Raw genomic sequence first — 24,352 nt, forward strand, 5'->3', positions numbered from 1 at the left:
TTTCCAAAATTTCGGCATACCACGATACAAAAATAATATCTATAATATATATATATATATATATATATAAACTAGTGAAATTAAAAATAACTAAATCATAATTTCTATTATAACAAAGTCTAAAAAGTCTTTAACTCAATGTATTTGTTCTCTCTATAATAGTATATTAGGAGATTCATTTTTTATTCTCCAAATAAATTTGAGGCTGAGTATTTATTATCTCTAGGATCGATATGCCGGGATTTCAGCAGTATCAGTATAACCTTTACGATATACTATATGCCATACCAACCCACATCTATAATCGACCAGTTTAACACAAAATTAAATTAACATACTCACATCACACAAAATCAAAATGAACTTCAATTTTTTAGGACAAAAGAATTTAGTCAATGTCTTTTTACTAATTTATTGTGAATTGTAGATGGTATGTAATTATGTATACCTCCAATGGTCCTCATAAACAAAAGCCCTTCGATGAACAATTTTTAACAGGTACACTAACATATATCTGGAGAAGGGCAATTATGGGGTACCAAAAAAGTTCACCATAAAATTACACAAAGGTGAAATGAATATTCAATGAAACTCTATACTAGCCCCACAAAGAGACAAGACGCAAACCAACCCATTATTGACACAAACCTCCTCAAAGTCATATTAGTTAAGATGATTTCTTGCAGTGTTGCTCAAGCCAGTCCATTGTAACACTCTTTGGTCTCTCCAGAGCCAACCCTAGAGCCCGGTCCCATATTAGCTAAAAAGAACAATATTAAACGAATTAGTAAGGTCCAGTTCAAAAAACAAAGTGAAGAAGCAAATAACCAAAAATAGAAATATGTACGTACCTGTGAACAGATGCCAATGGACCTCGACACACCGAAAAGAACAGTGTAATATCTGCAAAAGATATTTGATCAGCTTATTCCACTTTAATGCTTGTACAAATATATGTGGATGCTAGATAAATAGTGTTTGGAATTGAAATATACCTCGCTTCAGTTAAACCGTAATAGTTCAACAATACACCACTGTGGGCATCAACATTTGGCCAAGGGTTTTTTACCTACAAGATCATCTCATAAATAACATGCATAAGATGAGCCTATTAGGAAACTAATATTGTGACACGATCTATGTCTCAATCACAATTTCATTGGATCATTGAAGTAAAAGCTGAAATTCGTTTTTGGATGGTGATCCAATAATTTTCTAGGTGTGATTTTTTTCCTTCTATTGGTATAAAAGTCATGATCCAAATAAATTTCATTTCTAGATCACTGTGATTAACAAACATAACTGTGAAAATATTGTCAATTTCAATTGGATGTTTAGAGTGTTTCCCTACTTGAGGCGTTTTCAAAAAAATAACTATAAATTGCATTCTCTTTGTAATAGTTTATTATCTTCAAGCAAGGTTTTTTCTTAATTAAGTAGAACTAGCATGACACCCCACATGATCCCCGCTTCCGGTAAGGTTTGTTATTATATATAGCAAGGGAGGGAGATATGAATATTTTCTGTTTTTAAGTGCTTGGGTAATTTACCGGAGTGTAGAAACTATAGTTGTCTGGTTATGTGAGATTTTGATGCAGAATTAAATCTATAACCAAAAGCACAAAAGGTGAAGTCATTAGACATATAGGAGTTACCTTGCCAAGCTCTGTGAGAATAGGGGGCGCTACATCAAAAAGCTTGGAAACCTTTAGTTGAAAAAAAATCTCAGTGAGTTCATGAGAAACTTCAAATATTATAAGCATTCAGGTTAATATTAATATAGTTCAAAAAGTAATAACCAGTTGGAAAAGTGGATCATTGGGTAAGTGTTTTTGCGCAAACTCCCTCTGGCATAAATATCTTGGGTCTGTATTACGCAGAACTCCGTGTCCAAATCCAGGAACAACCTAAATATTTGGCAAGCACAAACTAACCATTAGAACTCAAATCCATCAGTTTAAACCTGTTAAAACATTTATTTACGGAAACTGTTGCAAGAAAATCCCAAGTCAGTTTAGACAGAGAAAGTTAAAAATGATTGTTGGATTGTCAAGAAGAAAGCCCACAAAAATGAATGGAAAACTCATCAAATGTAGGATCATCATCAATTTAAAAAGCCTTTGAAGGGTGAAAGAAATTAGGATAGGCATGAGAATGTGGACCACAATGCATTAGCTTGGTTTTCTGATAAAGATGTTAATGAGCCTATTTGTAACTGATGATTGGTGATCTCATTAGAAGATCATCCCAAGTTAGAATTGAAAGTGATTCTTTTTTTGGTATAAAGATTTATTTGGATGATTAATTTTTCATGATCCATAAAAATTATTTTTTTGATGATGATCCAAATAATAGTGTTAATTCTTTTATTCATTTGGTATAGAGATTTTTTCTCATGATGATGAGATTATTCTTTATCACGATGAGATTTGTCTTTTTTTATCATGATCCGATTATCTTTAAGATAATTGTAATTTTCATAAAAATAGATTTTTCTTATCATGATCAAGATGAAAAAGGATTGGTAACAAAATCCAAAACATCTATTTTCATACCTTTCCACTATTCAGTGTCTTCCAGACATAATCTTTCAATTGATCTTGGGTAATGTTCTCCCCGCACTCATCTACCACAGATTTGATCCAGAGCAAGACTTCCTGAAAATAAAATATTAGATGAAGGAGAAAAAAAATATCCACATCTCTTTTCCCTATGCACAGACAGGACAAAAGATGGGAAACTGTCCAGACTTTTACAAGCCTGGATAATAACTACATATTGAAACCAAGCAGCATTTCATCCAGAATGCAAATAGTCCAACTCTCCCCATGTAATATTTATGAAACAAAAGCATGACATTGCAGGACAGTGGGGTTATCGCTTTCATTTTATGTTGAGGTTCTGTATACATTTAAGAAAAATGAAAAGCATTTAGCATCAGTTAATGTAACACATCATGTTTATGTTGGGGGGATTGTGACGTCCCACAACGATAAATCACATCAAATATTGACTCCGTATAAGTGTGAGACTAATGGGTATAGTTATATTTATCGGTATCTTTTAGGGCTTGGGTTGTGGTGGTCCAGTTGTTTAAGGCATCTATAGACTATATCCTCACAAGCGTCGCAGACCCTGGGTCTGGGTATTACAAGCTCAAACTGAATATTATGACACATGAAAAATATTATGCACCATAAAGGGCCATTGAAATTTCTAACATATTTATGCCTAACTTTTACTTATTATGGTATTCCTATCATGGTTAGCAGTGCCACTTATCTAGAATGGTATACAAAGTAAATCAATCTTTAATATGATTGGCAACAAGAGAGAAGGCATGTCACTGCAAGAGCTAGATAGATTACTTCAGAGATCAGTCTAATAGTGACTTCAAGTTTCATAGTATCAATATGCTAAATCAAATAAACAAATGCTAGGTAAAAATCCAAGATCTGCTTAAGTAACTATAAGACGTCGTTAATCACATATAAAAATCGATTTCACCTTTTGTAATGACCAAATTTGCATAAAGAAAAAAGATCATGATCAAGTTTTAATAACTGGTTTTCTTATAAATGCCCATCTTCCTGATTGGATCAAGCAAAAGGGAACCCCCCCCCCCCCCAAAAAAAAAAAAAACATAAAGTTCCAGTTCTGTCATGATCAACTTACGTAAAACAGAATTTGGAAGTTAAACCAACACCATGATGTAGACAGTACTCCTGATGATTATTTTTTTAATTTAAAAGGACGAAGTTATTTTCATTAATCCACAATTAATATGAATATCAAAAGAATCATGGTGAAACATTCAAATAAAATAAATTCAAGTACAAGTCATGACATGAGTTGTCATGAGTCTATCTGAAAAAATACAACAGTTTTACTGGAACTATCCATCCTTTCACTGATAAAATGAAGGTTTAGTTGAACTGAATTGTTCCTCAGATACTGTTAAAATGAAAGCCAAGTCATCTTATATTGATTAAAAAATGCTTCTCTAAAGCTCACGTTAATCCAGGTGCAATGCACATTGTAACGATAGCTAATAATATTCAGATTAAAAGCCACAAGGAAACAGCTAAAAGAATGACATACCTGATTCGCCAAACCATTCAGTGCAGCAGCAAATGAAAGGTAAGGATCTGAAAGGGCACTAGCAACCTGAATAAAAAGGAGCAAACAAAGGGATAATAATCATGAGCACCCACTGAATCAATGCTATCATAAATATAACTGACAGGAACAAATAAAAAGACAAATATATATATATTGGGTTTTTGAGCATTTGATTATTTATGTCTTGATTAATTTTTGCCAACAGATGGCACAACTTGTAAGGTCAATGCGACTTTCGCGCTGACTTGGATCAATGAATAAAATTTTGCTTATAAAAGAATATTATATATATGTATACATAAATCAGGGTAGATTACAAAATAAAAACGTGTTTGCAACTTTTTGTTTCAACTAATGCAAATTTTATATATATGTATACATAAGTTGGTCACAAGGATTTACAATTCACTCAAAGAATCCTATTAATTGAGCTATGTCAATAAGAGCTTCTGCTGCAAATGAGAACTCAAGTATGTTCAGAAGTTCACATAGCAGAGTAGCCAATCAACTACAAAAGCTAAATATCTGACATAGTGCTGAAATAAGCCCATCATGTGCATCATGGTTTTTTATCAACCAGTAAAAATTCAGATAAACCAATTCTCCAATCACTCGACTTTCTGAGATATACTTCAAGTGTGTGACGAAACCCTTCAATGACACTTAAGTTAAATGCTAGAAAGTTCATGTTAATAGCTCAACTCTTCTTGACTATTTATATAGCAAAACCATTCGCTTAAGGTAACATTAAAACATCAGCGATAACCCTTTCACAATAGAGTTTCTCTAAGCAATTTTTGATGTTTTTCGCTCCCAAAGCAAATCCATCCTTTTTCTCTATTGGGAGACAAGGTAAGTTTGCAGAAATTTATATTTTTCCTATTCATTAGCAAGCTAACTACAGAAAAGTCTTGTATGGTTTGCTAGGAGACTTTCTTTTCTTCCTATAATTCACTCACTTTCTAATGTGTTCTCATTTACTTCTTTTATGTTTTATTGTCCTATAAATACCCATATAATGTTCTCTTATAAAGCATCACAAAATAAGGAATAAACTAAGAACTATTTGTTCTCTCTTCTATCATTTAGAAACCTTCATATCTCAATCCCAATGAGCAACCAAATTTCTAGATTTTTAAAGTAGAGATAAAATTCTTGTGAGATAGAATTATTAAAGGGAAAATAGTGGAACAAAAAATCACCCGGAACAGCAGCCCGGCTACTTAATTCACTGGATAATGCATCCACTTGTGCTTACTGACATGCATAAAATGACTCAATATGCCATTCAGATATAGTTAACAGGAAGTTATACAAAATGCTAAAAGAACACACCTTTCCAGTTAAGAGTTTCTAGGGTTTTTCCCATGGCCGCGGCCCGCGGTAACCATACACAGCTATTGACGAATTTCTAGGGTTTAGCCCATGGCCGCCGTAAATTTTAGTACTACATAAGAGAACAATAGCCCATTTTTCATTATTTCTCCTACCCTACCCTACCCTAGATTACCCTCACTTTCTCTCACTAGATGACCAAAACCAGTGCAGTCAAACGCAACCTAGACTCCTACACTATCAGAGGCACCAACACAGTCGTCAAAGGTAATTGAATCTGTCTCTTTTTTTATATGATTGTCTATGTCGATTTTCTTTCTTTTTGTTTTTATGATATCGTTCTACATTATGGTTTGTTTCTGAAGTTGGAGACAATGTGCTGTTGCGATCACCGGAGAGCAATACTACTCCTTATGTGGCTCAGATTAACAAGATCCAGATAGACAATAGAAATAACGTGACAGTTCAGATAAGATGGTATTACAGGCCGGAGGATTCCAACGGAGGTCGTAAACTATTCCATGGTGAGAAAGAACTGTTCTTGTCTGACCACTATGAGTTTCAGAGTGCTTACACGGTTCAAGGTAAGTGTATGGTTCATTCTTTCAAGAATTACACCAAGCTAGAGAGGGTTGGAGCTAAGGATTACTATTGCCGATTTGAATACAAAGCTGCAATCGGTCTTTTTTTACCTTTTCGCGTCAGAGTGTAAGTATATATTGTGTTTGGTTCTGTCTAACTTGGTATAGATTTTGTAGTTTTTGTGATTGATTGGTCTTATATTTTGAAGGTATTGTAAATGCCAAATACCTGAGAACCCAGACCATTTTATGGTGCAGTGTGAGGAATGCAAAAACTGGTAATAATCTTTCTAGGATTATCAATTGAATTTTTTAAGGTTGGAATTAGGAACACCACATTTCTGGGTAATTAGTAATGTGCCCTATAAGTGAGTTTAGAATTTATTTAATATTAAGTTTTACTTGTTCAAATTTGAGATGTTGTCATATACCTTTATCTTTATGTAGGTACCATCCTTCTTGTCTTGGTATGACTATAAATCAAGTAAAACAATTAGATGAGTTTATATGTTCCAGTTGTAATGGAGAGGAGGTATTCATTTTACAATGCAATGATTTATTATATATCTTATTGTTGACTCGAATAACTGAATAATTCTATTGTTATGTAGGATGAAACTTCAATGAAGAATTAAGTAAAGGAGGCAATGTGAAGTTTGAGTGTATTAATATATATTCTAATGAATCATGGTAGTGTTGTTTGGCATTGAGAGTTGTTATGCATGTATGCTTTCTAAAGTTATGTTGTAAGAAAGAGAACGTAATTTAAAACAATTATCTATTTAAGTTTGTTGATTATAATTATATAACTAGCCATTTCTAATATAAATTTAACATTAATCTAAATCTAGATTGAAAAAAAAAAACTGAAATTCATCTCCTTTGACATGTTAGTCAATTAAAAGTGACAAGATTTTGATACTTTTCATGAGTTAATTAATATAACAAATCAATTTCTTTTAATTATATATCATAATACGACAAAACATGCACAATCGAAAACCTTATTATTTTTCATAATACAGTATAAGGATGGGTAAGATGTACTCTAAAAGCTTATAATTAAAACATGACTTCATCAAAATGTTGTATTAGTGTTACTTACCCTATTCATCTTCTTCTAGTTCATATTGCATGGTTGAATATTAAAAGAACATTTTTTATTAATAAGAAAAATATATCCTACTAAGACAACTTGTTAAGGTAAAATATATATGAACACAAAGAGCGATGATGTCAATAAGACAAGACAACAACTTTGTAAGATACAAGTCCTCTATGGAAAGATACATCATTTTGGCTAAGTAATCAAGTTGAAAAAGTAATCAAAAAATTAAATACAAACAACCTATTCAAAATAACTAATAATGAGTAATACAAGAGTAATGAACATTATATGAAAGAAAAGTTTATAAGCAACCAAATAACAAATAATAAGACTCCAAACAAGCAAAAATAATTAGTACTATGAATAATTAGGTGATTTATAAGAAAACAAAATACACAAAAAGAACAAACTAACGACAAACCGTACAATGGTACTTAGAAACCATTTTCTCATCCTCATTAAAAACGCTTTAAATGAAAATGGAATGTCATAATTGTTAGTGTCATATTAATTCTCTTTAATTAAAAACATATTTAAGTAATTATTTTCTCAATCCTCGCGATTTTAAATTGAGGCTAGGTTTCTAGATAATGCTATATTTTTCACCCCCATATCAAAATTGAAGGGAATGTACAAAATAACATACAAATTCTTGATTTGTAATAAACCACTAACATTGAAAAAATTAATATTAAAAATAGATTTTGTTTAGCCAAAACTCCTAGGGCCACATGTCAACGTTTTCAAATCATCCAAAAGCATGCCCAAATTGTTTTATAAAATTTATCTCAATATTTCAATTTAACTAATTGATACCATTTATTTTTCTACTGTTGTGTTTCAGATTTTCAAAAAAAATTGGCTGTTTATTTTAATCACCAAATTTCAACTTTAATTGCTTCAAAAATAATTTAATCAGGTTCCATGATTTCTCTAACTTCTAAGGTTGTCTAGGACATGATTCTAACTTTATATATCATCATTCCTAACAAATATCCACCTTGATCATAAGTGAAAGAGCTTATCTATCATCTATTTTGGTGTTCATCACAAGAGAAATTTAATTCTCTTTGAAATCCAAACATCCCATCCTGTTCATACTTTAATATGTTGTATGCGCTTTAACTTATGGAATTCTTCACCAATTATAAGCTCATCAGATACTCTTTTCAACCATTCCCCTCCTATACAACTCTCCAAGAGAAAGACACACAACCAGAAAGAGTTTGAATAATTTGTAAATTAAATTTCCTAACTTGTTTTGATTCCTTAAGCATAAACACATACCTTGATCTCCTCTTTGTCAACAACCTTGCATGATTTGTCCACAAACCCAACCAAACAAAGTCGCGGTTCCTGGATCCTCAATTTCTCAACTCCACCTTTGTAGAACCATAGGACCCACTTCATATATAGTCTCCCTTTGTGTCATTATCGGATTTGACATGAATCTTGTTTTTATCCTCAATCAGTATTGGCCTATTCCAAGCCATCACAAACAATAAGGAACAAGTTACAGTGGAATTTAACACCTTAAAGTGGAATTTAACACCTTGAAGTGGACTGCCAGTGAAATAGACACTCCCTTGCAATGAGACATGAAGAATATATAAACATCTCTTAATTAACTTGTAGATCATTTGGTTGCCCAACTTGAAAGAAGACTCTACATATATCTTTCTTTATTTTCATTCCAAACAACACTTCTTGATTTCTCCAACTTCTTTATATCAATCTTCTTTTTAAGCATATACATGAGTTCCCAAATAGTTTTCATGTCCTTGCAAGCAAGTGGATAATTTTCATAGAGCAACAACAAGATTTTGTGTTCACCACTTCCAACTTTTAAAAGGGTCTCACCTTCAATCTATTTGGAAAACATTCAACAATCAATACATCACTTGAATGAATTTCCTACCATAAATCTATCATAACTTTTGTATACCGCCTAAATGATCATCTTTCTAATGCAAATACTATTCAAAATAAAAAATTGTGAAATGATGAAAACAAAAAGAATAATACATTCCATATTGTATCTAATCATATTACAATCCAATCATATTTATTTTTTAAATTACTACCATATAAATTTTATGAATGATTTATTGATACTCATCAATAAGATCAATTTATTCGAGTTAGTACATGCATATGACAAAACATACCTTACAAAGTTATAAAATGTTCCTTTTTTGTTTTTATTGGAGAATAATATCATTATTAACTTTCTTTTTTATTTGATGATTTGTAAATCCATCTAGAAAGTTTGAAGACAATTACTAACACGGATATTATTACAAAAATAGTTGCACGAAAACCATATATATATTTGACAATTTAAACAAGATTAAAAGAAAATTCATCATCACAATTATGTTGTTCGTGTCTTATTTGTTTTAGGTATAGGGTTTCTTAACATTATTTTTTAGAAACACATCATTTCAATTTGTCTCACTCTCTTTAATTAATTACTTCACATTTACCAACCATTTTAAATTTAACTTGAAAGTTAAGAGGACGAGATAACAATAACGAAGAACATGATAGTACTAACTAGTAGATTCATATTTACCTAATGAATTTTTTTGTGTGTAGAAACAAATCTTCTCATTAACTCTCAGTTTCAGTATACTTAAAAAACATTCTCCTCAACTATCAAACTTATATTTTCATTGGCTCAATAAAAACAACACATGAAAACAAATAAATGTTAAACCCCGGTGTAAAAATAGCAATGAGATGAAACTATATATACATAACTTTTATTATTAGAACCTAAATTCTTAAATGTTAAACTTATCTAATATACGACATAAGTGACATTGACACACCTCTTGACTCGTGATAGATCTTCAACCAGAGGTTTTGCAACAATCTCAACTTCATTTTCTGAAATAATTTCATAAGGAACATTTTTTATCTTCCACTCTTCACCCCAAAGTTATATCATAATATAAACATCATTTTGCCTAAACATATAAGTTTTTTTTGCATAACTTATATGTTGTATATAGAAACGTCCCAAAATAAAACATCAATCTATCAAGAAAATCAAACATATATTCAGCCAGTGTATGCAAAATGATGTTTATATTATGGTCTAGTCATTACCTCTTTTTGAATCACCATGAACAAGTCTTGTTCTGTAGTGCTTAAAATCTCCCTACTACAAATCAACATACTGCATATATACCTAATATTTATTACAATATAATATATACTAGCTTAAACAAGTGTGGATTAAAAAAAATAAACAATGGAGAGAAGGTAAGGTTATTAATTAAGTGTTTCTTATGGATGATAGAGTAATTGAATTTATTGTCCTTAATTAACTCATAGTTCAAGTGTTTCTTTTTTTTTTTTATCAATTTGGATACATCAAAAAAATTAAATATATAATCTTGTCAACTGAAAATTTTATTTACGAAATGACTGAATAGTTATATTCTAATACAAGTAAAACCTAACTAGCTAAGAATGTAGTGAAAGAAGCCATGCTGAAATTTGAAGGCAAATATTAATGTATATTCTTGAGAATCATGTTAGTGCCTTGTTTGACTTTGACATTCATTTATTATGTCATGTATGGTTTCTAGATGTAAGTTATGTAGTAAAAAGTAGAGTCAAAGTTGAAATCAATTGTCCCATTAAATCTATTTATTATAATTGTATATTGATTTTGAATTATTTTTTTGTGACAGGTTTTAACATAAATATTAATGTTATGCTAGTGTATTTGCCCTTTGGATCAACACCAACTGAATCATTAACTAAACCATTTCAAACATCAGGAGGACGAAATTATGGTCATGTTGGATGGTTGGATATTAAAAGTATCTTAATTTATAATAAAGATATTAACATGTTCATTGATTTGTTTGTGTCTTGATCTCACCTCCTCTTTTTCACTTATCCTATTACGCTCACTCTCACTATATTTCCAGACTTTCCTGAACGCGTCGTTCCATCTGCATCCACTGGAGTGAATTGACTATCCTCAGAATCACCCGAACTTTCAGCATTTGTATCCACTCCAACATTGAACACGGTCGCACCGGTAGCTATGATGTCGCCGAATAATCTTTCATAAAAATTTTCAATTCCACCAAACTTAAACTTATTAAGTTTGACATAATAATGTTCAATACAAAATAATAAGCAAATTTAATACTAGTCCAACAAATATTAAACTATGTAAAATAGTCTAACTAGTTTTTATATATATAGACTAATAATACTAATTATGATTATATTATTATGAAAATGAACCATTCTTGTACTAACAGTATTTATTGATTATCCCAACTCATGCATTTAAGTTTAGAATTGTGTTTTAGAAATATCCAATCTTTCAATACCTTCTTTTCTCTAAATGCCACTTGTTTTTAAAGATTTTGTGCTAATAATAGACACTCAAATGAGTCCACCAACCCTCACACCCATTATTGTAACTAATGGACGAAAGACTCTTATAACTGAAATTTCCTTTTAACTTCTCCTGATCATCACATAGTTGTAGAAACATCTCAGTTCTTTCTTTATTGGATTGAGTGATGCGAACTCCGAAATTAGAATTGTTGTTCCTTGGCATTCTAATATAATTGAATAGATATTAACAGAAATAAAGGATTGAAGAAATAAAATTGATAAAAATGATGCTGGAGACTAACAACACCAATCACCTAGACCAATGAACAACTTAAAAACCCCAAACATAAAATGTATAATATGTTTCAAATTTGTGGTACTGGATAAAGTTGAATTCAAAGTGGAGATAAAGGAAAAAATATCTGATAAACTTACCTTAACACTGCCGATGAAGATGTCGCTTAAGAATATATATATATATATATGATGGATCAAAATGCAGAGCTCATTTAATCCTAACAAATAAAAGAAGAGAATCAAAACTTTCATAATCTCAAATAAAAACATTCTATATAACTAAATTTTATCTCATCCTTCTTTATAGAAAAAAATGAAAGAGAATTACTTATTGGAGAGCTAGACTACTGTTATTTGTTTTACCGTTGAATTCTTATCTTCAAAATCTCAATTAATACATAATTTCATAAAACAAAATGATGAGTAAAAAAAATAATTCAAACACCAAATAAATATCTACCACATTATTGCCTTCTAATTTATTATTAGTCTCCACTCTCCCCGGGAAATTGGACGAAATGACCCTAAAAATAGGCCTATTTGCCTCCGTGGTCAAGGTTTAATAATATTTGATCTGGTGACCACTTATTTTTTTTGGACAAATTTACCCTTTTCGCGTAACGCGAAGGGAGTTCGCATTTCGCGAAGTGAGACGCTGTAAAAAGTCCAGAATACCCTTACTATATAATACAATCCAGCCATTTTTTTTCATTTCTTTTCTTCTTCTTCTCTCTCTTCTCCCCTCTTCTCCTCCTTCTCTCTATAGGAGGCGGCTTCTGCGGCGACGATGAGCACCACGACGAGCACCACGACGAGCACGAGCATCCCACTTGGTACGTTTATTCTCTTCAAGTTTCATATCTTCATGTTTTTGTTGTTCGTTTATCATCTTCACATCTGCATTTTCGAATCACTGTTTTTGTTTTTGAATCTGCATCTGCACCACGATGAGACTTAGCGTTTCGCTAAGCCTTAGCGTTTCGCTAAGCCTTAGCGTTTCGCTAAGCCTTAGCGTTTCGCTAAGACCTTCTCGTTTCTTTCTTAATCATCAATCACATCTATTTACCCCGATCTGCAGTTTTAGCTAAATCTTATGCTGACTTTTATGGCCAAAAGCAGAGTCTGGATTGAAATATTGTTTATTCAATTAATGTGTCAGTTGAAACCTGAGGAAGGTCCAGATTATGAAATAAATGTGGTTCCTTTAATTGTTTCTTCAACTAATATCTTACCAGTTTTTTTTCTTATGCTTTAGATGATGTCTTACTTTCCTCTTTAGAGAGATGGAAAGCTTCAAGTGGTATGTTTTATAGGGAAATCTTGTGCTTTCTTACATGATTGAATTGTATCTTTGTTCAGATTGTTATATGTACTAAACCATTTTGAGATCTTATATGTCACTCTCTTTGTTTTCTATGGGGTCTTATATCTAGAGTGCTCTTCAAGCCTCGATAAATGGCAAATAATGAGGTGGAATCAAACGCACTTCGTGGAGTAGAATGGGAAGTTGTTTCACCTACAACATCGGCTGCTGCTGCTGCTCCTAGTACACATGCTAAAGACACAAATGCATTTTGGTCATTATTGGACAGCAATGGCAGAAGGAAAGGTGGCAGGTTTTATCATTAAGATGGTGAAGGGACATCAATATTGCTAGTAATTTAAAGGGTGGAACTAACTATTGCACTTGTTAATATAAATTGTAGTAATTGGTTGTGAATTGTGATACAATTACTTTGATCATATGCAATGTTTCAAGTTAAAAGTTTTTTCTTTGCATACTTTCATTACAATCATAATGATGTTTTAAACCAAACTTTATTCATAGTGTTCCTAATGATGTTTTAAACCAAACTTTTAAATATATGTTATATTACTAAACAAAACTTTCAATTTTCTTGTTGCTATTTTACTAGCATCTTGTCTTGGTGTAGCATTCTGGATTGAAATTCAGTATTTTTTTCAGATTAACAAATAACAACTCTAGATATAGTCGATGTAATCTTTGTGTTTAGCATTGTTTTTATGAAAAAATCTTTTTAAAAAGAAGCATATTTGGACACTGTTGGACACAAAATTACAGAGGTTATATAACTACCTATATAAGTATATATAATGAGAACATGTTCTAAGAGTTACATCAGCCTAGTAGTAGTATTCTCATTCGTGGTTAGGAATGATCTTTATTGAGAGGTTTCAAGTTGATGGTGTGGGCAAGGCCTCTCCGGTTCTCCTCTAGTCCACATGATTATGAGATCTCCTCGTTTTCTTCCCAATGTGAACAAAGTGCCTGCATAGACAACAACAACCCATGAATTATGAGGTATCAAATGAAGTAAAAAAGGAAAAACTATAATTTAGATCTTGATAAGAGAAAATAATTGGTAATTTTCCAATAAGATCTTGATTATGAAAGTACAAATAAGCTGAATGAGTATAACCAAATGAAGTAACTAAAACTACACTATCTGGATCATAACCAAAGGAAGAAAAATCACTTTTAATTTTATGTTTGGTAATTTTCCAACAAGATTGTGAATTTGTGAGTGTGATGATAGAGATAGTGACAAATACCTAATCCATATGCAATCATTGCCCATAAGAAATATCCTGCTCTGAGATTCTTCTTTGATAACCAGTCAAACCTCTTCATATGCGCGCCTTAGCGTTACGCTAAGTGCTTAACGAAACGTTAAGTACTTAGCGTTACGCTAAGTGCTTAACGAAACGTTAAGTGCTTTGCGTAACGCTAAGTGCTTAACGAATCGCTAAGTGCTTAGCGAGACGGGAGACGCGAATCTTCCCTGAAACGGAACTCTAATGAGCTGCAAATATCATCATGAACAATAATGAACCAAAATATCAACCAATATGAAGAATAATGAACCAAATATCAACCAATATCAACAAATATCAACAAATACCAACAAATATCAACCAATATCAACCAAATATAAACAAATATTAACCAATATGAATAGATTAAACGATTTAGGGTTAGAGTTTGGGTTTGAAACATGGATGTGTATGATGAAAATCGATTCAGGTTAGGTTAAGTTTACTTATCTTTCATTTGATGTTGTTTTCCGTAGGTGCCCTCGCCGTCGCTTCGCCGCCACCGTCGAAGTTTCGCCGCCGCCGTTTCGCCGCCGCCGACGAACAGAGAGAGAAGAGAGAGAAACGAAATGAAGAAAATGAAAAAATTTTAGTATATATATTCACACTGTTTCACTTCGCGTTTCGCGAAGTCCCTTCGCGTTACGCGAAAAGGGTAATTTCGTCTAAAAAAAATAAAGTGGTCACCAGATCAAATTTATTATTGGGTGACCACGGAGGCAAATAACCCAATTTTTAGGGTCATTTCGTCCAATTTCCCCTCTCCCCAACTCCTTTTTCAATTTGATCAATGATATTTCACTACACAAAAAAAGAGAAATAATATTAATATTTTAATGTTAAAAAAATGTAAGTCATTTTAAAAAAAAAAAAATCCAAAAATATATAATTGATATTCTCATAAAGCAATCTATTCCAATTAGTGTATATATAATTATAATACATACTTCAAAGATTTAAAATTTCATATATTACTTTCTTGTTTCACTAATACAACCTATCTCATGTGCACTTGAAAAGTTAAAAGACAAATAATAACACTATCAGAGTTAGAATTTTCTTATGTTGTATTGTTATCTTTTAAGGGAGTTTTTAAGATAAACAAAGTGTTTGAGGATAAAAGATTGATATATTTTTATATTTATTATAAAATTTCATTTTTTATACTATGAAAACTTTTTCATCAACTTTTTATATTTTGTATGGGACAATTTTACTCTTTTTTTGAGTTACTTTTTTGTTTTCCTTTGAAGATATTTGTACATAAGTCATTTTTTCATTTGAAGATGCTTGTACATAATCAACTACTTAGGCTATGCAAATCCATATATGGAATGCTTGTTTTAGCAACATTTTGCAATTACACATGGGTTTTTAACTTTTAATACCGAAAAAATTAATACAACATGATACAGGAACCAAAATTATCGGTAAGAAATCGGTACGAGTTTTCTAAAATTTCGGTATACCACAATACAGAAATAATATCTATAAAATATATATATATATATATATATATATATATAATTATAAATAAATAAAAACTAGTGAAATTAAAAATAACTAAATCATAATTTCTATTATCACAAAGTCTAAAAGATCTTCATCTAAATGTATTTGTTCTCTATAATATTATATTAGGAGATTCATTTTTTATTCTCCAAATAAATTTGAGGCCTCAGTATTTATTATCTCTAGGATCGATATGTTACTAGTATCGTATCAAGATTTCAACAGTATCAGTATAACCTTTACGATGTACGATGTGCCATACCAACCCACATCTATAATTGACTAGTTTAACACAAAATTAAACATACTCACATCACACAAAATCAAAATGAACTTCAATTTTTTAGGACAAACGAATTTAGTCAATGTCTTTTTACTAATTTATTGTGAATTGTAGATGGTATGTAATTATGTATACCTCCAATGGTCCTCATAAACAAAAGCCCTTCGATGAACAATTTTTAACAGGTACACTAACATATATCTGGAGAAGGGCAATTAAGGGGTACCAAAAAAGTTCACCATAAAATTACACAAAGGTGAAATGAATATTCAATGAAACTCTATACGAGCCCCACAAAGAGACAAGACGCAAACCAACCCATTATTGACACAAACCTCCTCAAAGTCATATTAGTTAAGCTGATTTCTTGCAGTGTTGCTCAAGCCAGTCCATTGTAACACTCTTTGGTCTCTCCAGAGCCAACCCTAGAGCACGGTCCCATATTAGCTAAAAGAACAACATTAAACGAATTAGTAAGGTCCAGTTCAAAAAACAAAGTGAAGAAGCAAATAACCAAAAATAGAAATATGTACGTACCTGTGAACAGATGCCAATGGACCTCGACACACCGAAAAGAACAGTGTAATATCTGCAAAAGATATTTGATCAGCTTATTCCACTTTAATGCTTGTACAAATATATGTGGATGCTAGATAAATAGTGTTTGGAATAGAAATATACCTCGCTTCAGTTAAAACGTAATAGTTCAACAATACACCACTGTGGGCATCAACATTTGGCCAAGGGTTTTTTACCTACAAGATCATCCCATAAATAACATGCATAAGATGTGCCTATTAGGAAACTAATATTGTGACACGATCTATGTCTCAATCACAATTTCATTGGATCATTGAAGTAAAAGCTGAAACTCGTTTTTGGATGGTGATCCAATAAATTTCTATGTGTGATTTTTTTGCTTCTATTGGTATAAAAGTCATGATGCAAATAAATTTCATTTCTAGATCACTGTGATTAACAAACATATCTGTGAAAATATTGCCAATTTCAATTGCGTGTTTAGAGTGTTTCCCTACTTGGGGTGTTTCCCTACTTGGGGCGTTTTCAAAAAAATAACTATAAATTGCATTCTCCTTGTAATAGTTTATCATCTTCAAACAAGGTTTTCATATCATGATCAAGATGAAAAAGGATTGGTAACAAAACATCCCTGATCCACAACATCTATTTTCATACCTTTCCACTATTCAATGTCTTCCAGACATAATCTTTCAATTGATCTTTGGTAATGTTCTCACCGTACTCATCTACCACAGATTTGATCCAGAGCAAGACTTCCTGAAAATAAAATATTAGATGAAGGAGAAAAAAAACATCCACATCTCCTTTCCCTATGCACAGACAGGACAAAAAATGGGAAACTGTCCAGACTTTTACAAGCCTAGATAATAACTACATATTGAAACCAAGCAGCATTTCATCCAGAATGCAAATAGTCCAACTCTCCCCATGTAATATTTATGAAACAAAAGCATGACATTGCAGGACAGTGGGGTTATTGCTTTCATTTTATGTTGAGGTTCTGTATGCATTTAAGAAAGATGAAAAGCATATAGCATCAATTAATGTAACACATCATGTTTATGTTGGGGGGATTATGACATCCCACAACGATAAATCACATCAAATATTGACTCCATATAAGTGTGAGGCTAATGGGTATAGTTATATTTATTGGTATGTTTTAAGGCTTGGGTTGTGGTGCTCCAGTTGTTTAAGGCATCTATAGCCTATATCCTCACAACCGCCGCGGACCCTGGGTCTGGGTATTACAAGCTCAAACTGAATATTATGACAAGGTTACCTTTACATATGCAAGATATCACATGAAAATTAGTATGCACCATAAAGGGCCATTGAAATTTCTAAAATATTTATGTCTAACTTTTACTTATTATGGTATTCCTACCATGGTTGGCAGTGCCACTTATCTAGAATGGTATACAGAGTAAATCAATCTTTAATAAGATTGGCAACAAGAGAGAAGGCATGTCACTACAAGAGCTAGATAGATTACTTCAGAGATCAGTCTAATAGTGACTTCAATTTTCATAGTATCAATATGCTAAATCAAATAAACAAATTCTAGGTAAAGATCCAAGATCTGCTTAAGTAACTATAAGACATCGTTAATCACATATAAAAATCGATTTCACCTTTTGTAATGACCAAATTTGCATAAAGAAAAAAGATCATGATCAAGTTTTAATAACTGGTTTTCTTATAAATGCCCATCTTCCTGATTGGATCAAGCAAAAGGGAAAAACCCCCCAAAAAAACATAAAGTTCCAGTTCTGTCATGATCAACTTACGTCAAACAGAATTTGGAAGTTCAACCAACAACATGATGTAGACAGTACTCCTGATGATTATTTTTTAAGTTTAAAAGGACAAAGTTATTTTCATTAATCCACAATTAATATGAATATCAAAAGAATCATGGTGAAACATTCAAAAAATAAATTCAAGTACAAGTCATGACATGAGTTGTCATGAGTCTATCTGAAAAAATACAACAGTTTTACTGGAACTATCCATCCTTTCACTGATAAAATGAAGGTTTATTTGAACTGAATTGTTCCTCAGATACTGCTCAAATGAAAGCCAAGTCATCTTATAAGGATTAAAAAATGCTTCTCTAAAGCTCACGTTAATCCAGGTGCAATGCACATTGAAACGATAGCTAAAAATATTCAGATTAAAAGCCACAGGGAAACAGCTAAAAGAATGACATACCTGATTCGCCAACCCATGAAGAGGTCCAGCCAAACCATTCAGTGCAGCAGCAAATGAAAGGTAAGGATCTGAAAGGGCACTAGCAACCTGAATAAAAAGGAGCAAACAAAGGGATAATAATCATGAGCACCCACTGAATCAATGCTATCATAAATATAACTGACAGGAACAAATAAAAAGACAAATATATATATATTGGGTTTTTGAGCATTTGATTATTTATGTCTTGATTAATTTTTGCCAACAGATGGCACAACTTGTAAGGTCAATGCGACTTTCGCGCTGACTTGGATCAATGAATAAAATTTTGCTTATAAAAGAATATTATATATATGTATACATAAATCAGGGTAGATTACAAAATAAAAACGTGTTTGCAACTTTTTGTTTCAACTAATGCAAATTTTATATATATGTATACATAAGTAGGTCACAAGGATTTACAATTCACTCAAAGAATCCTATTAATTGAGCTATGTCAATAAGAGCTTCTGCTGCAAATGAGAACTCAAGTATGTTCATAAGTTCACATAGCAGAGTAGCCAATCAACTACAAAAGCTAAATATCTGACATAGTGCTGAAATAAGCCCATCATGTGCATCATGGTTTTTTATCAACCAGTAAAAATTCAGATAAACCAATTCTCCAATCACTCGACTTTCTGAGATATACTTCAAGTGTGTGACGAAACCCTTCAATGACACTTAAGTTAAATGCTAGAAAGTTCATGTTAATAGCTCAACTCTTCTTGACTATTTATATAGCAAAACCATTCGCTTAAGGTAACATTAAAACATCAGCGATAACCCTTTCACAATAGAGTTTCTCTAAGCAATTTTTGATGTTTTTCGCTCCCAAAGCAAATCCATCCTTTTTCTCTATTGGGAGACAAGGTAAGTTTGCAGAAATTTATATTTTTCCTATTCATTAGCAAGCTAACTACAGAAAAGTCTTGTATGGTTTGCTAGGAGACTTTCTTTTCTTCCTATAATTCACTCACTTTCTAATGTGTTCTCATTTACTTCTTTTATGTTTTATTGTCCTATAAATACCCATATAATGTTCTCTTATAAAGCATCACAAAATAAGGAATAAACTAAGAACTATTTGTTCTCTCTTCTATCATTTAGAAACCTTCATATCTCAATCCCAATGAGCAACCAAATTTCTAGATTTTTAAAGTAGAGATAAAATTCTTGTGAGATAGAATTATTAAAGGGAAAATAGTGGAACAAAAAATCACCCGGAACAGCAGCCCGGCTACTTAATTCACTGGATAATGCATCCACTTGTGCTTACTGACATGCATAAAATGACTCAATATGCCATTCAGATATAGTTAACAGGAAGTTATACAAAATGCTAAAAGAACACACCTTTCCAGTTAAGAGTTTCTAGGGTTTTTCCCATGGCCGCGGCCCGCGGTAACCATACACAGCTATTGACGAATTTCTAGGGTTTAGCCCATGGCCGCCGTAAATTTTAGTACTACATAAGAGAACAATAGCCCATTTTTCATTATTTCTCCTACCCTACCCTACCCTAGATTACCCTCACTTTCTCTCACTAGATGACCAAAACCAGTGCAGTCAAACGCAACCTAGACTCCTACACTATCAGAGGCACCAACACAGTCGTCAAAGGTAATTGAATCTGTCTCTTTTTTTATATGATTGTCTATGTCGATTTTCTTTCTTTTTGTTTTTATGATATCGTTCTACATTATGGTTTGTTTCTGAAGTTGGAGACAATGTGCTGTTGCGATCACCGGAGAGCAATACTACTCCTTATGTGGCTCAGATTAACAAGATCCAGATAGACAATAGAAATAACGTGACAGTTCAGATAAGATGGTATTACAGGCCGGAGGATTCCAACGGAGGTCGTAAACTATTCCATGGTGAGAAAGAACTGTTCTTGTCTGACCACTATGAGTTTCAGAGTGCTTACACGGTTCAAGGTAAGTGTATGGTTCATTCTTTCAAGAATTACACCAAGCTAGAGAGGGTTGGAGCTAAGGATTACTATTGCCGATTTGAATACAAAGCTGCAATCGGTCTTTTTTTACCTTTTCGCGTCAGAGTGTAAGTATATATTGTGTTTGGTTCTGTCTAACTTGGTATAGATTTTGTAGTTTTTGTGATTGATTGGTCTTATATTTTGAAGGTATTGTAAATGCCAAATACCTGAGAACCCAGACCATTTTATGGTGCAGTGTGAGGAATGCAAAAACTGGTAATAATCTTTCTAGGATTATCAATTGAATTTTTTAAGGTTGGAATTAGGAACACCACATTTCTGGGTAATTAGTAATGTGCCCTATAAGTGAGTTTAGAATTTATTTAATATTAAGTTTTACTTGTTCAAATTTGAGATGTTGTCATATACCTTTATCTTTATGTAGGTACCATCCTTCTTGTCTTGGTATGACTATAAATCAAGTAAAACAATTAGATGAGTTTATATGTTCCAGTTGTAATGGAGAGGAGGTATTCATTTTACAATGCAATGATTTATTATATATCTTATTGTTGACTCGAATAACTGAATAATTCTATTGTTATGTAGGATGAAACTTCAATGAAGAATTAAGTAAAGGAGGCAATGTGAAGTTTGAGTGTATTAATATATATTCTAATGAATCATGGTAGTGTTGTTTGGCATTGAGAGTTGTTATGCATGTATGCTTTCTAAAGTTATGTTGTAAGAAAGAGAACGTAATTTAAAACAATTATCTATTTAAGTTTGTTGATTATAATTATATAACTAGCCATTTCTAATATAAATTTAACATTAATCTAAATCTAGATTGAAAAAAAAAACTGAACTTCATCTCCTTTGACATGTTAGTCAATTAAAAGTGACAAGATTTTGATACTTTTCATGAGTTAATTAATATAACAAATCAATTTCTTTTAATTATATATCATAATACGACAAAACATGCACAATCGAAAACCTTATTATTTTTCATAATACAGTATAAGGATGGGTAAGATGTACTCTAAAAGCTTATAATTAAAACATGACTTCATCAAAATGTTGTATTAGTGTTACTTACCCTATTCATCTTCTTCTAGTTCATATTGCATGGTTGAATATTAAAAGAATATTTTTTATTAATAAGAAAAATATATCCTACTAAGACAACTTGTTAAGGTCAAATATATATGAACACAAAGAGCGATGATATCAATAAGACAAGACAAGACAACAACTTTGTAAGATACATGTCATCTAGGGAAAGATCCATCATTTTGGCTAAGTAATCAAGTTGAAAAAGTAATCAAAAAATTAAATACAAACAACCTATTCAAAATAACTAATAATGAGAAATACAATAGTAATGAACATTATATGAAAGAAAAGTTTACAAGCAACCAAATAACAAATAATAATACTCCAAACAAGCAAAAATAATTAGTACTATAAATAATTAGGTGATTTATAAGAAAACAAAATACACAAAAAGAACAAACTAACGACAAATCGTTCAATGGTACTTAGAAACCATTTTCTCATCCTCATTAGAAACGCTTTAAATGAAAATAGAATGTCATAATTGTTAGTGTCATATTAATTCTCTTTAATTAAAAACATATTTAAGTAAGTATTTTCTCAATCCTCGCGATTTCAAATTGAGGCTAGGTTTCTAGATAATGCTATACTTTTCACCCATATCAAAATTGAAGGGAAGGTACAAAATAACATACAAAATCTTGAATTGTAATAAACCACTAACATTGAAAAAAATTGATATTAAAAATAGATTTTGTTTATCCAAAACTCCTAGGGCCACATGTCAACGTATTCAAATCATCCAAAAGCATGCCCAAAATGTTTTACAATTTATACAATTTATTTTTCTACCGTTGTGTTTCAGATTTTCAAAAAAAATTGGCTGCTTATTTTAATCCCCAAATTTCAACTTTAATTGCTTCAAAAATAATTTAATCAGGTTCCATGATTCCTCTAACTTCTAAGGTTGTCTAGAACATCATTCTAACTTTATAGATCATCAATCCTAACAAAATTTCCACCTTGATCATAAGTGAAAGAGCTTATCTATCATCTATCTTGGTGTTCATCACAAGAGAAATTTAATTCTCTGTGAAATCCAAACATCCCATCCTGTCCATACTTTCATATGCTGTATGCGCTTTAACTTATGGAATTCTTCACCAATAGGCTCATCAGATACTCTTTTCAACCATTTCCCTTCATATAACTATCCAAGGGAAAGACACCCAACCAGAAAGAGTTTGAATAATTTGTAAATTAAATTTCCTAACTTGTTTTGATTCCTTAAGCATAAACACATACCTTGATCTCCTCTTGTCAACAACCTTGCATGATTTGTCCACAAACCCAACCAAACAAAGTCCTTCGGTTCCTGGATCCTCAATTTCTCAACTCCACCTGTGTAGAACCATAGGACCCACTTCATATATAGTCTCCCTTTGTGTCATTATCGGATTTGACATGAATCTTGTTTTCATTCTCAATGAGTATTGGCCTATTCCAAACCATCACAAACAATAAGGAACAAGTTACAGTTGCATCTATCTTCATCCTTTGGGTAGTCTCCATTCAACACCTTGTAGTGGACTGCCAATGAAATAGACACTCCCTTGCAATGGGACATGGAGAATCTTTAAACATCTCTTAACTTGTAGATCATTTGGTTGCCCAACTTGAAAGAAGACTCTACATATATCTTTCTTTATTTTCATTCCAAACAACACTTCTTGATTTCTCCAACTTCTTTATGTCAATCTTCTTTTTAAGCAAATACATGAGTTCCCAAATAGTTTTCATGTCCTTGCAAGCAAGTGGATAATTTTCATAGAGCAACAGCAAGATTTTGTGTTCACCACTACCAACTTTTAAAAGGGTCTCACCTTCAATCTATTTGGAAAACATTCAACAATCAATACATCACTTGAATATATCATAACTTTTGTATACCGCCTAAATGATCATCTTTCTAATGCAAATACTATTCAAAATAAAAAATTGTGAAATGATGAAAACAAAAAGAATATTACATTCCAATCATATTTATTTTTCAAATTACTACAATATAAATTATATGAAGGATTGATTGATACTCATCAATAAGAGCAATTTATTCGAGTTAGTGCATGCATATGACAAAACATACCTTACAAAGTTCTAAAATGTTTCTTTTTTTTGTTTTTATTGAAGATTAATATCATTATTAACTTTCTTGTTTATTTGACAATTTGTAAATTCATCTAGAAAGTTTGAAGACATGCAATTACTAACACGGATACTATTTTAAAAAAAAAAATAGTTGCACAAAAACCGTATATATATTTGACAGTTTAAACAATCTTAAAAGAAAA

At 31.7% G+C, this 24,352-nt stretch overlaps 3 protein-coding genes across 3 annotated transcripts; 2 read left to right on the plus strand and 1 right to left on the minus strand.

The window, feature by feature from the left end:
* Positions 1-387: 387 nt before the first annotated feature.
* LOC124939186 (citrate synthase, mitochondrial-like) lies at positions 388-20,393 on the minus strand. The gene is made up of 8 exons (XM_047479688.1): positions 20,360-20,393; positions 18,983-19,101; positions 2,556-2,657; positions 1,800-1,907; positions 1,656-1,706; positions 996-1,069; positions 852-903; positions 388-760 (listed from the first exon to the last, which is right to left on the minus strand). The coding sequence occupies exons 1-8, from the start codon at positions 20,391-20,393 to the stop codon at positions 668-670; spliced, it is 633 nt and encodes a 210-aa protein (XP_047335644.1). The 3' UTR covers positions 388-667.
* On the plus strand, positions 5,622-6,673 carry LOC124940640 (chromatin remodeling protein EBS-like). Its single transcript, XM_047481163.1, has 5 exons — positions 5,622-5,724; positions 5,823-6,165; positions 6,248-6,316; positions 6,486-6,570; positions 6,650-6,673. The coding sequence occupies exons 1-5, from the start codon at positions 5,652-5,654 to the stop codon at positions 6,671-6,673; spliced, it is 594 nt and encodes a 197-aa protein (XP_047337119.1). The 5' UTR covers positions 5,622-5,651.
* Positions 20,394-20,523: 130 nt separating the features above from the next.
* LOC124940599 (chromatin remodeling protein EBS-like) lies at positions 20,524-21,575 on the plus strand. The gene is made up of 5 exons (XM_047481124.1): positions 20,524-20,626; positions 20,725-21,067; positions 21,150-21,218; positions 21,388-21,472; positions 21,552-21,575. The coding sequence occupies exons 1-5, from the start codon at positions 20,554-20,556 to the stop codon at positions 21,573-21,575; spliced, it is 594 nt and encodes a 197-aa protein (XP_047337080.1). The 5' UTR covers positions 20,524-20,553.
* Positions 21,576-24,352: the final 2,777 nt, after the last annotated feature.

This window comes from Impatiens glandulifera, chromosome 5 (assembly GCF_907164915.1).
Source record: "Impatiens glandulifera chromosome 5, dImpGla2.1, whole genome shotgun sequence".
In the NCBI taxonomy this organism is placed as follows: Eukaryota; Viridiplantae; Streptophyta; class Magnoliopsida; order Ericales; family Balsaminaceae; genus Impatiens; species Impatiens glandulifera.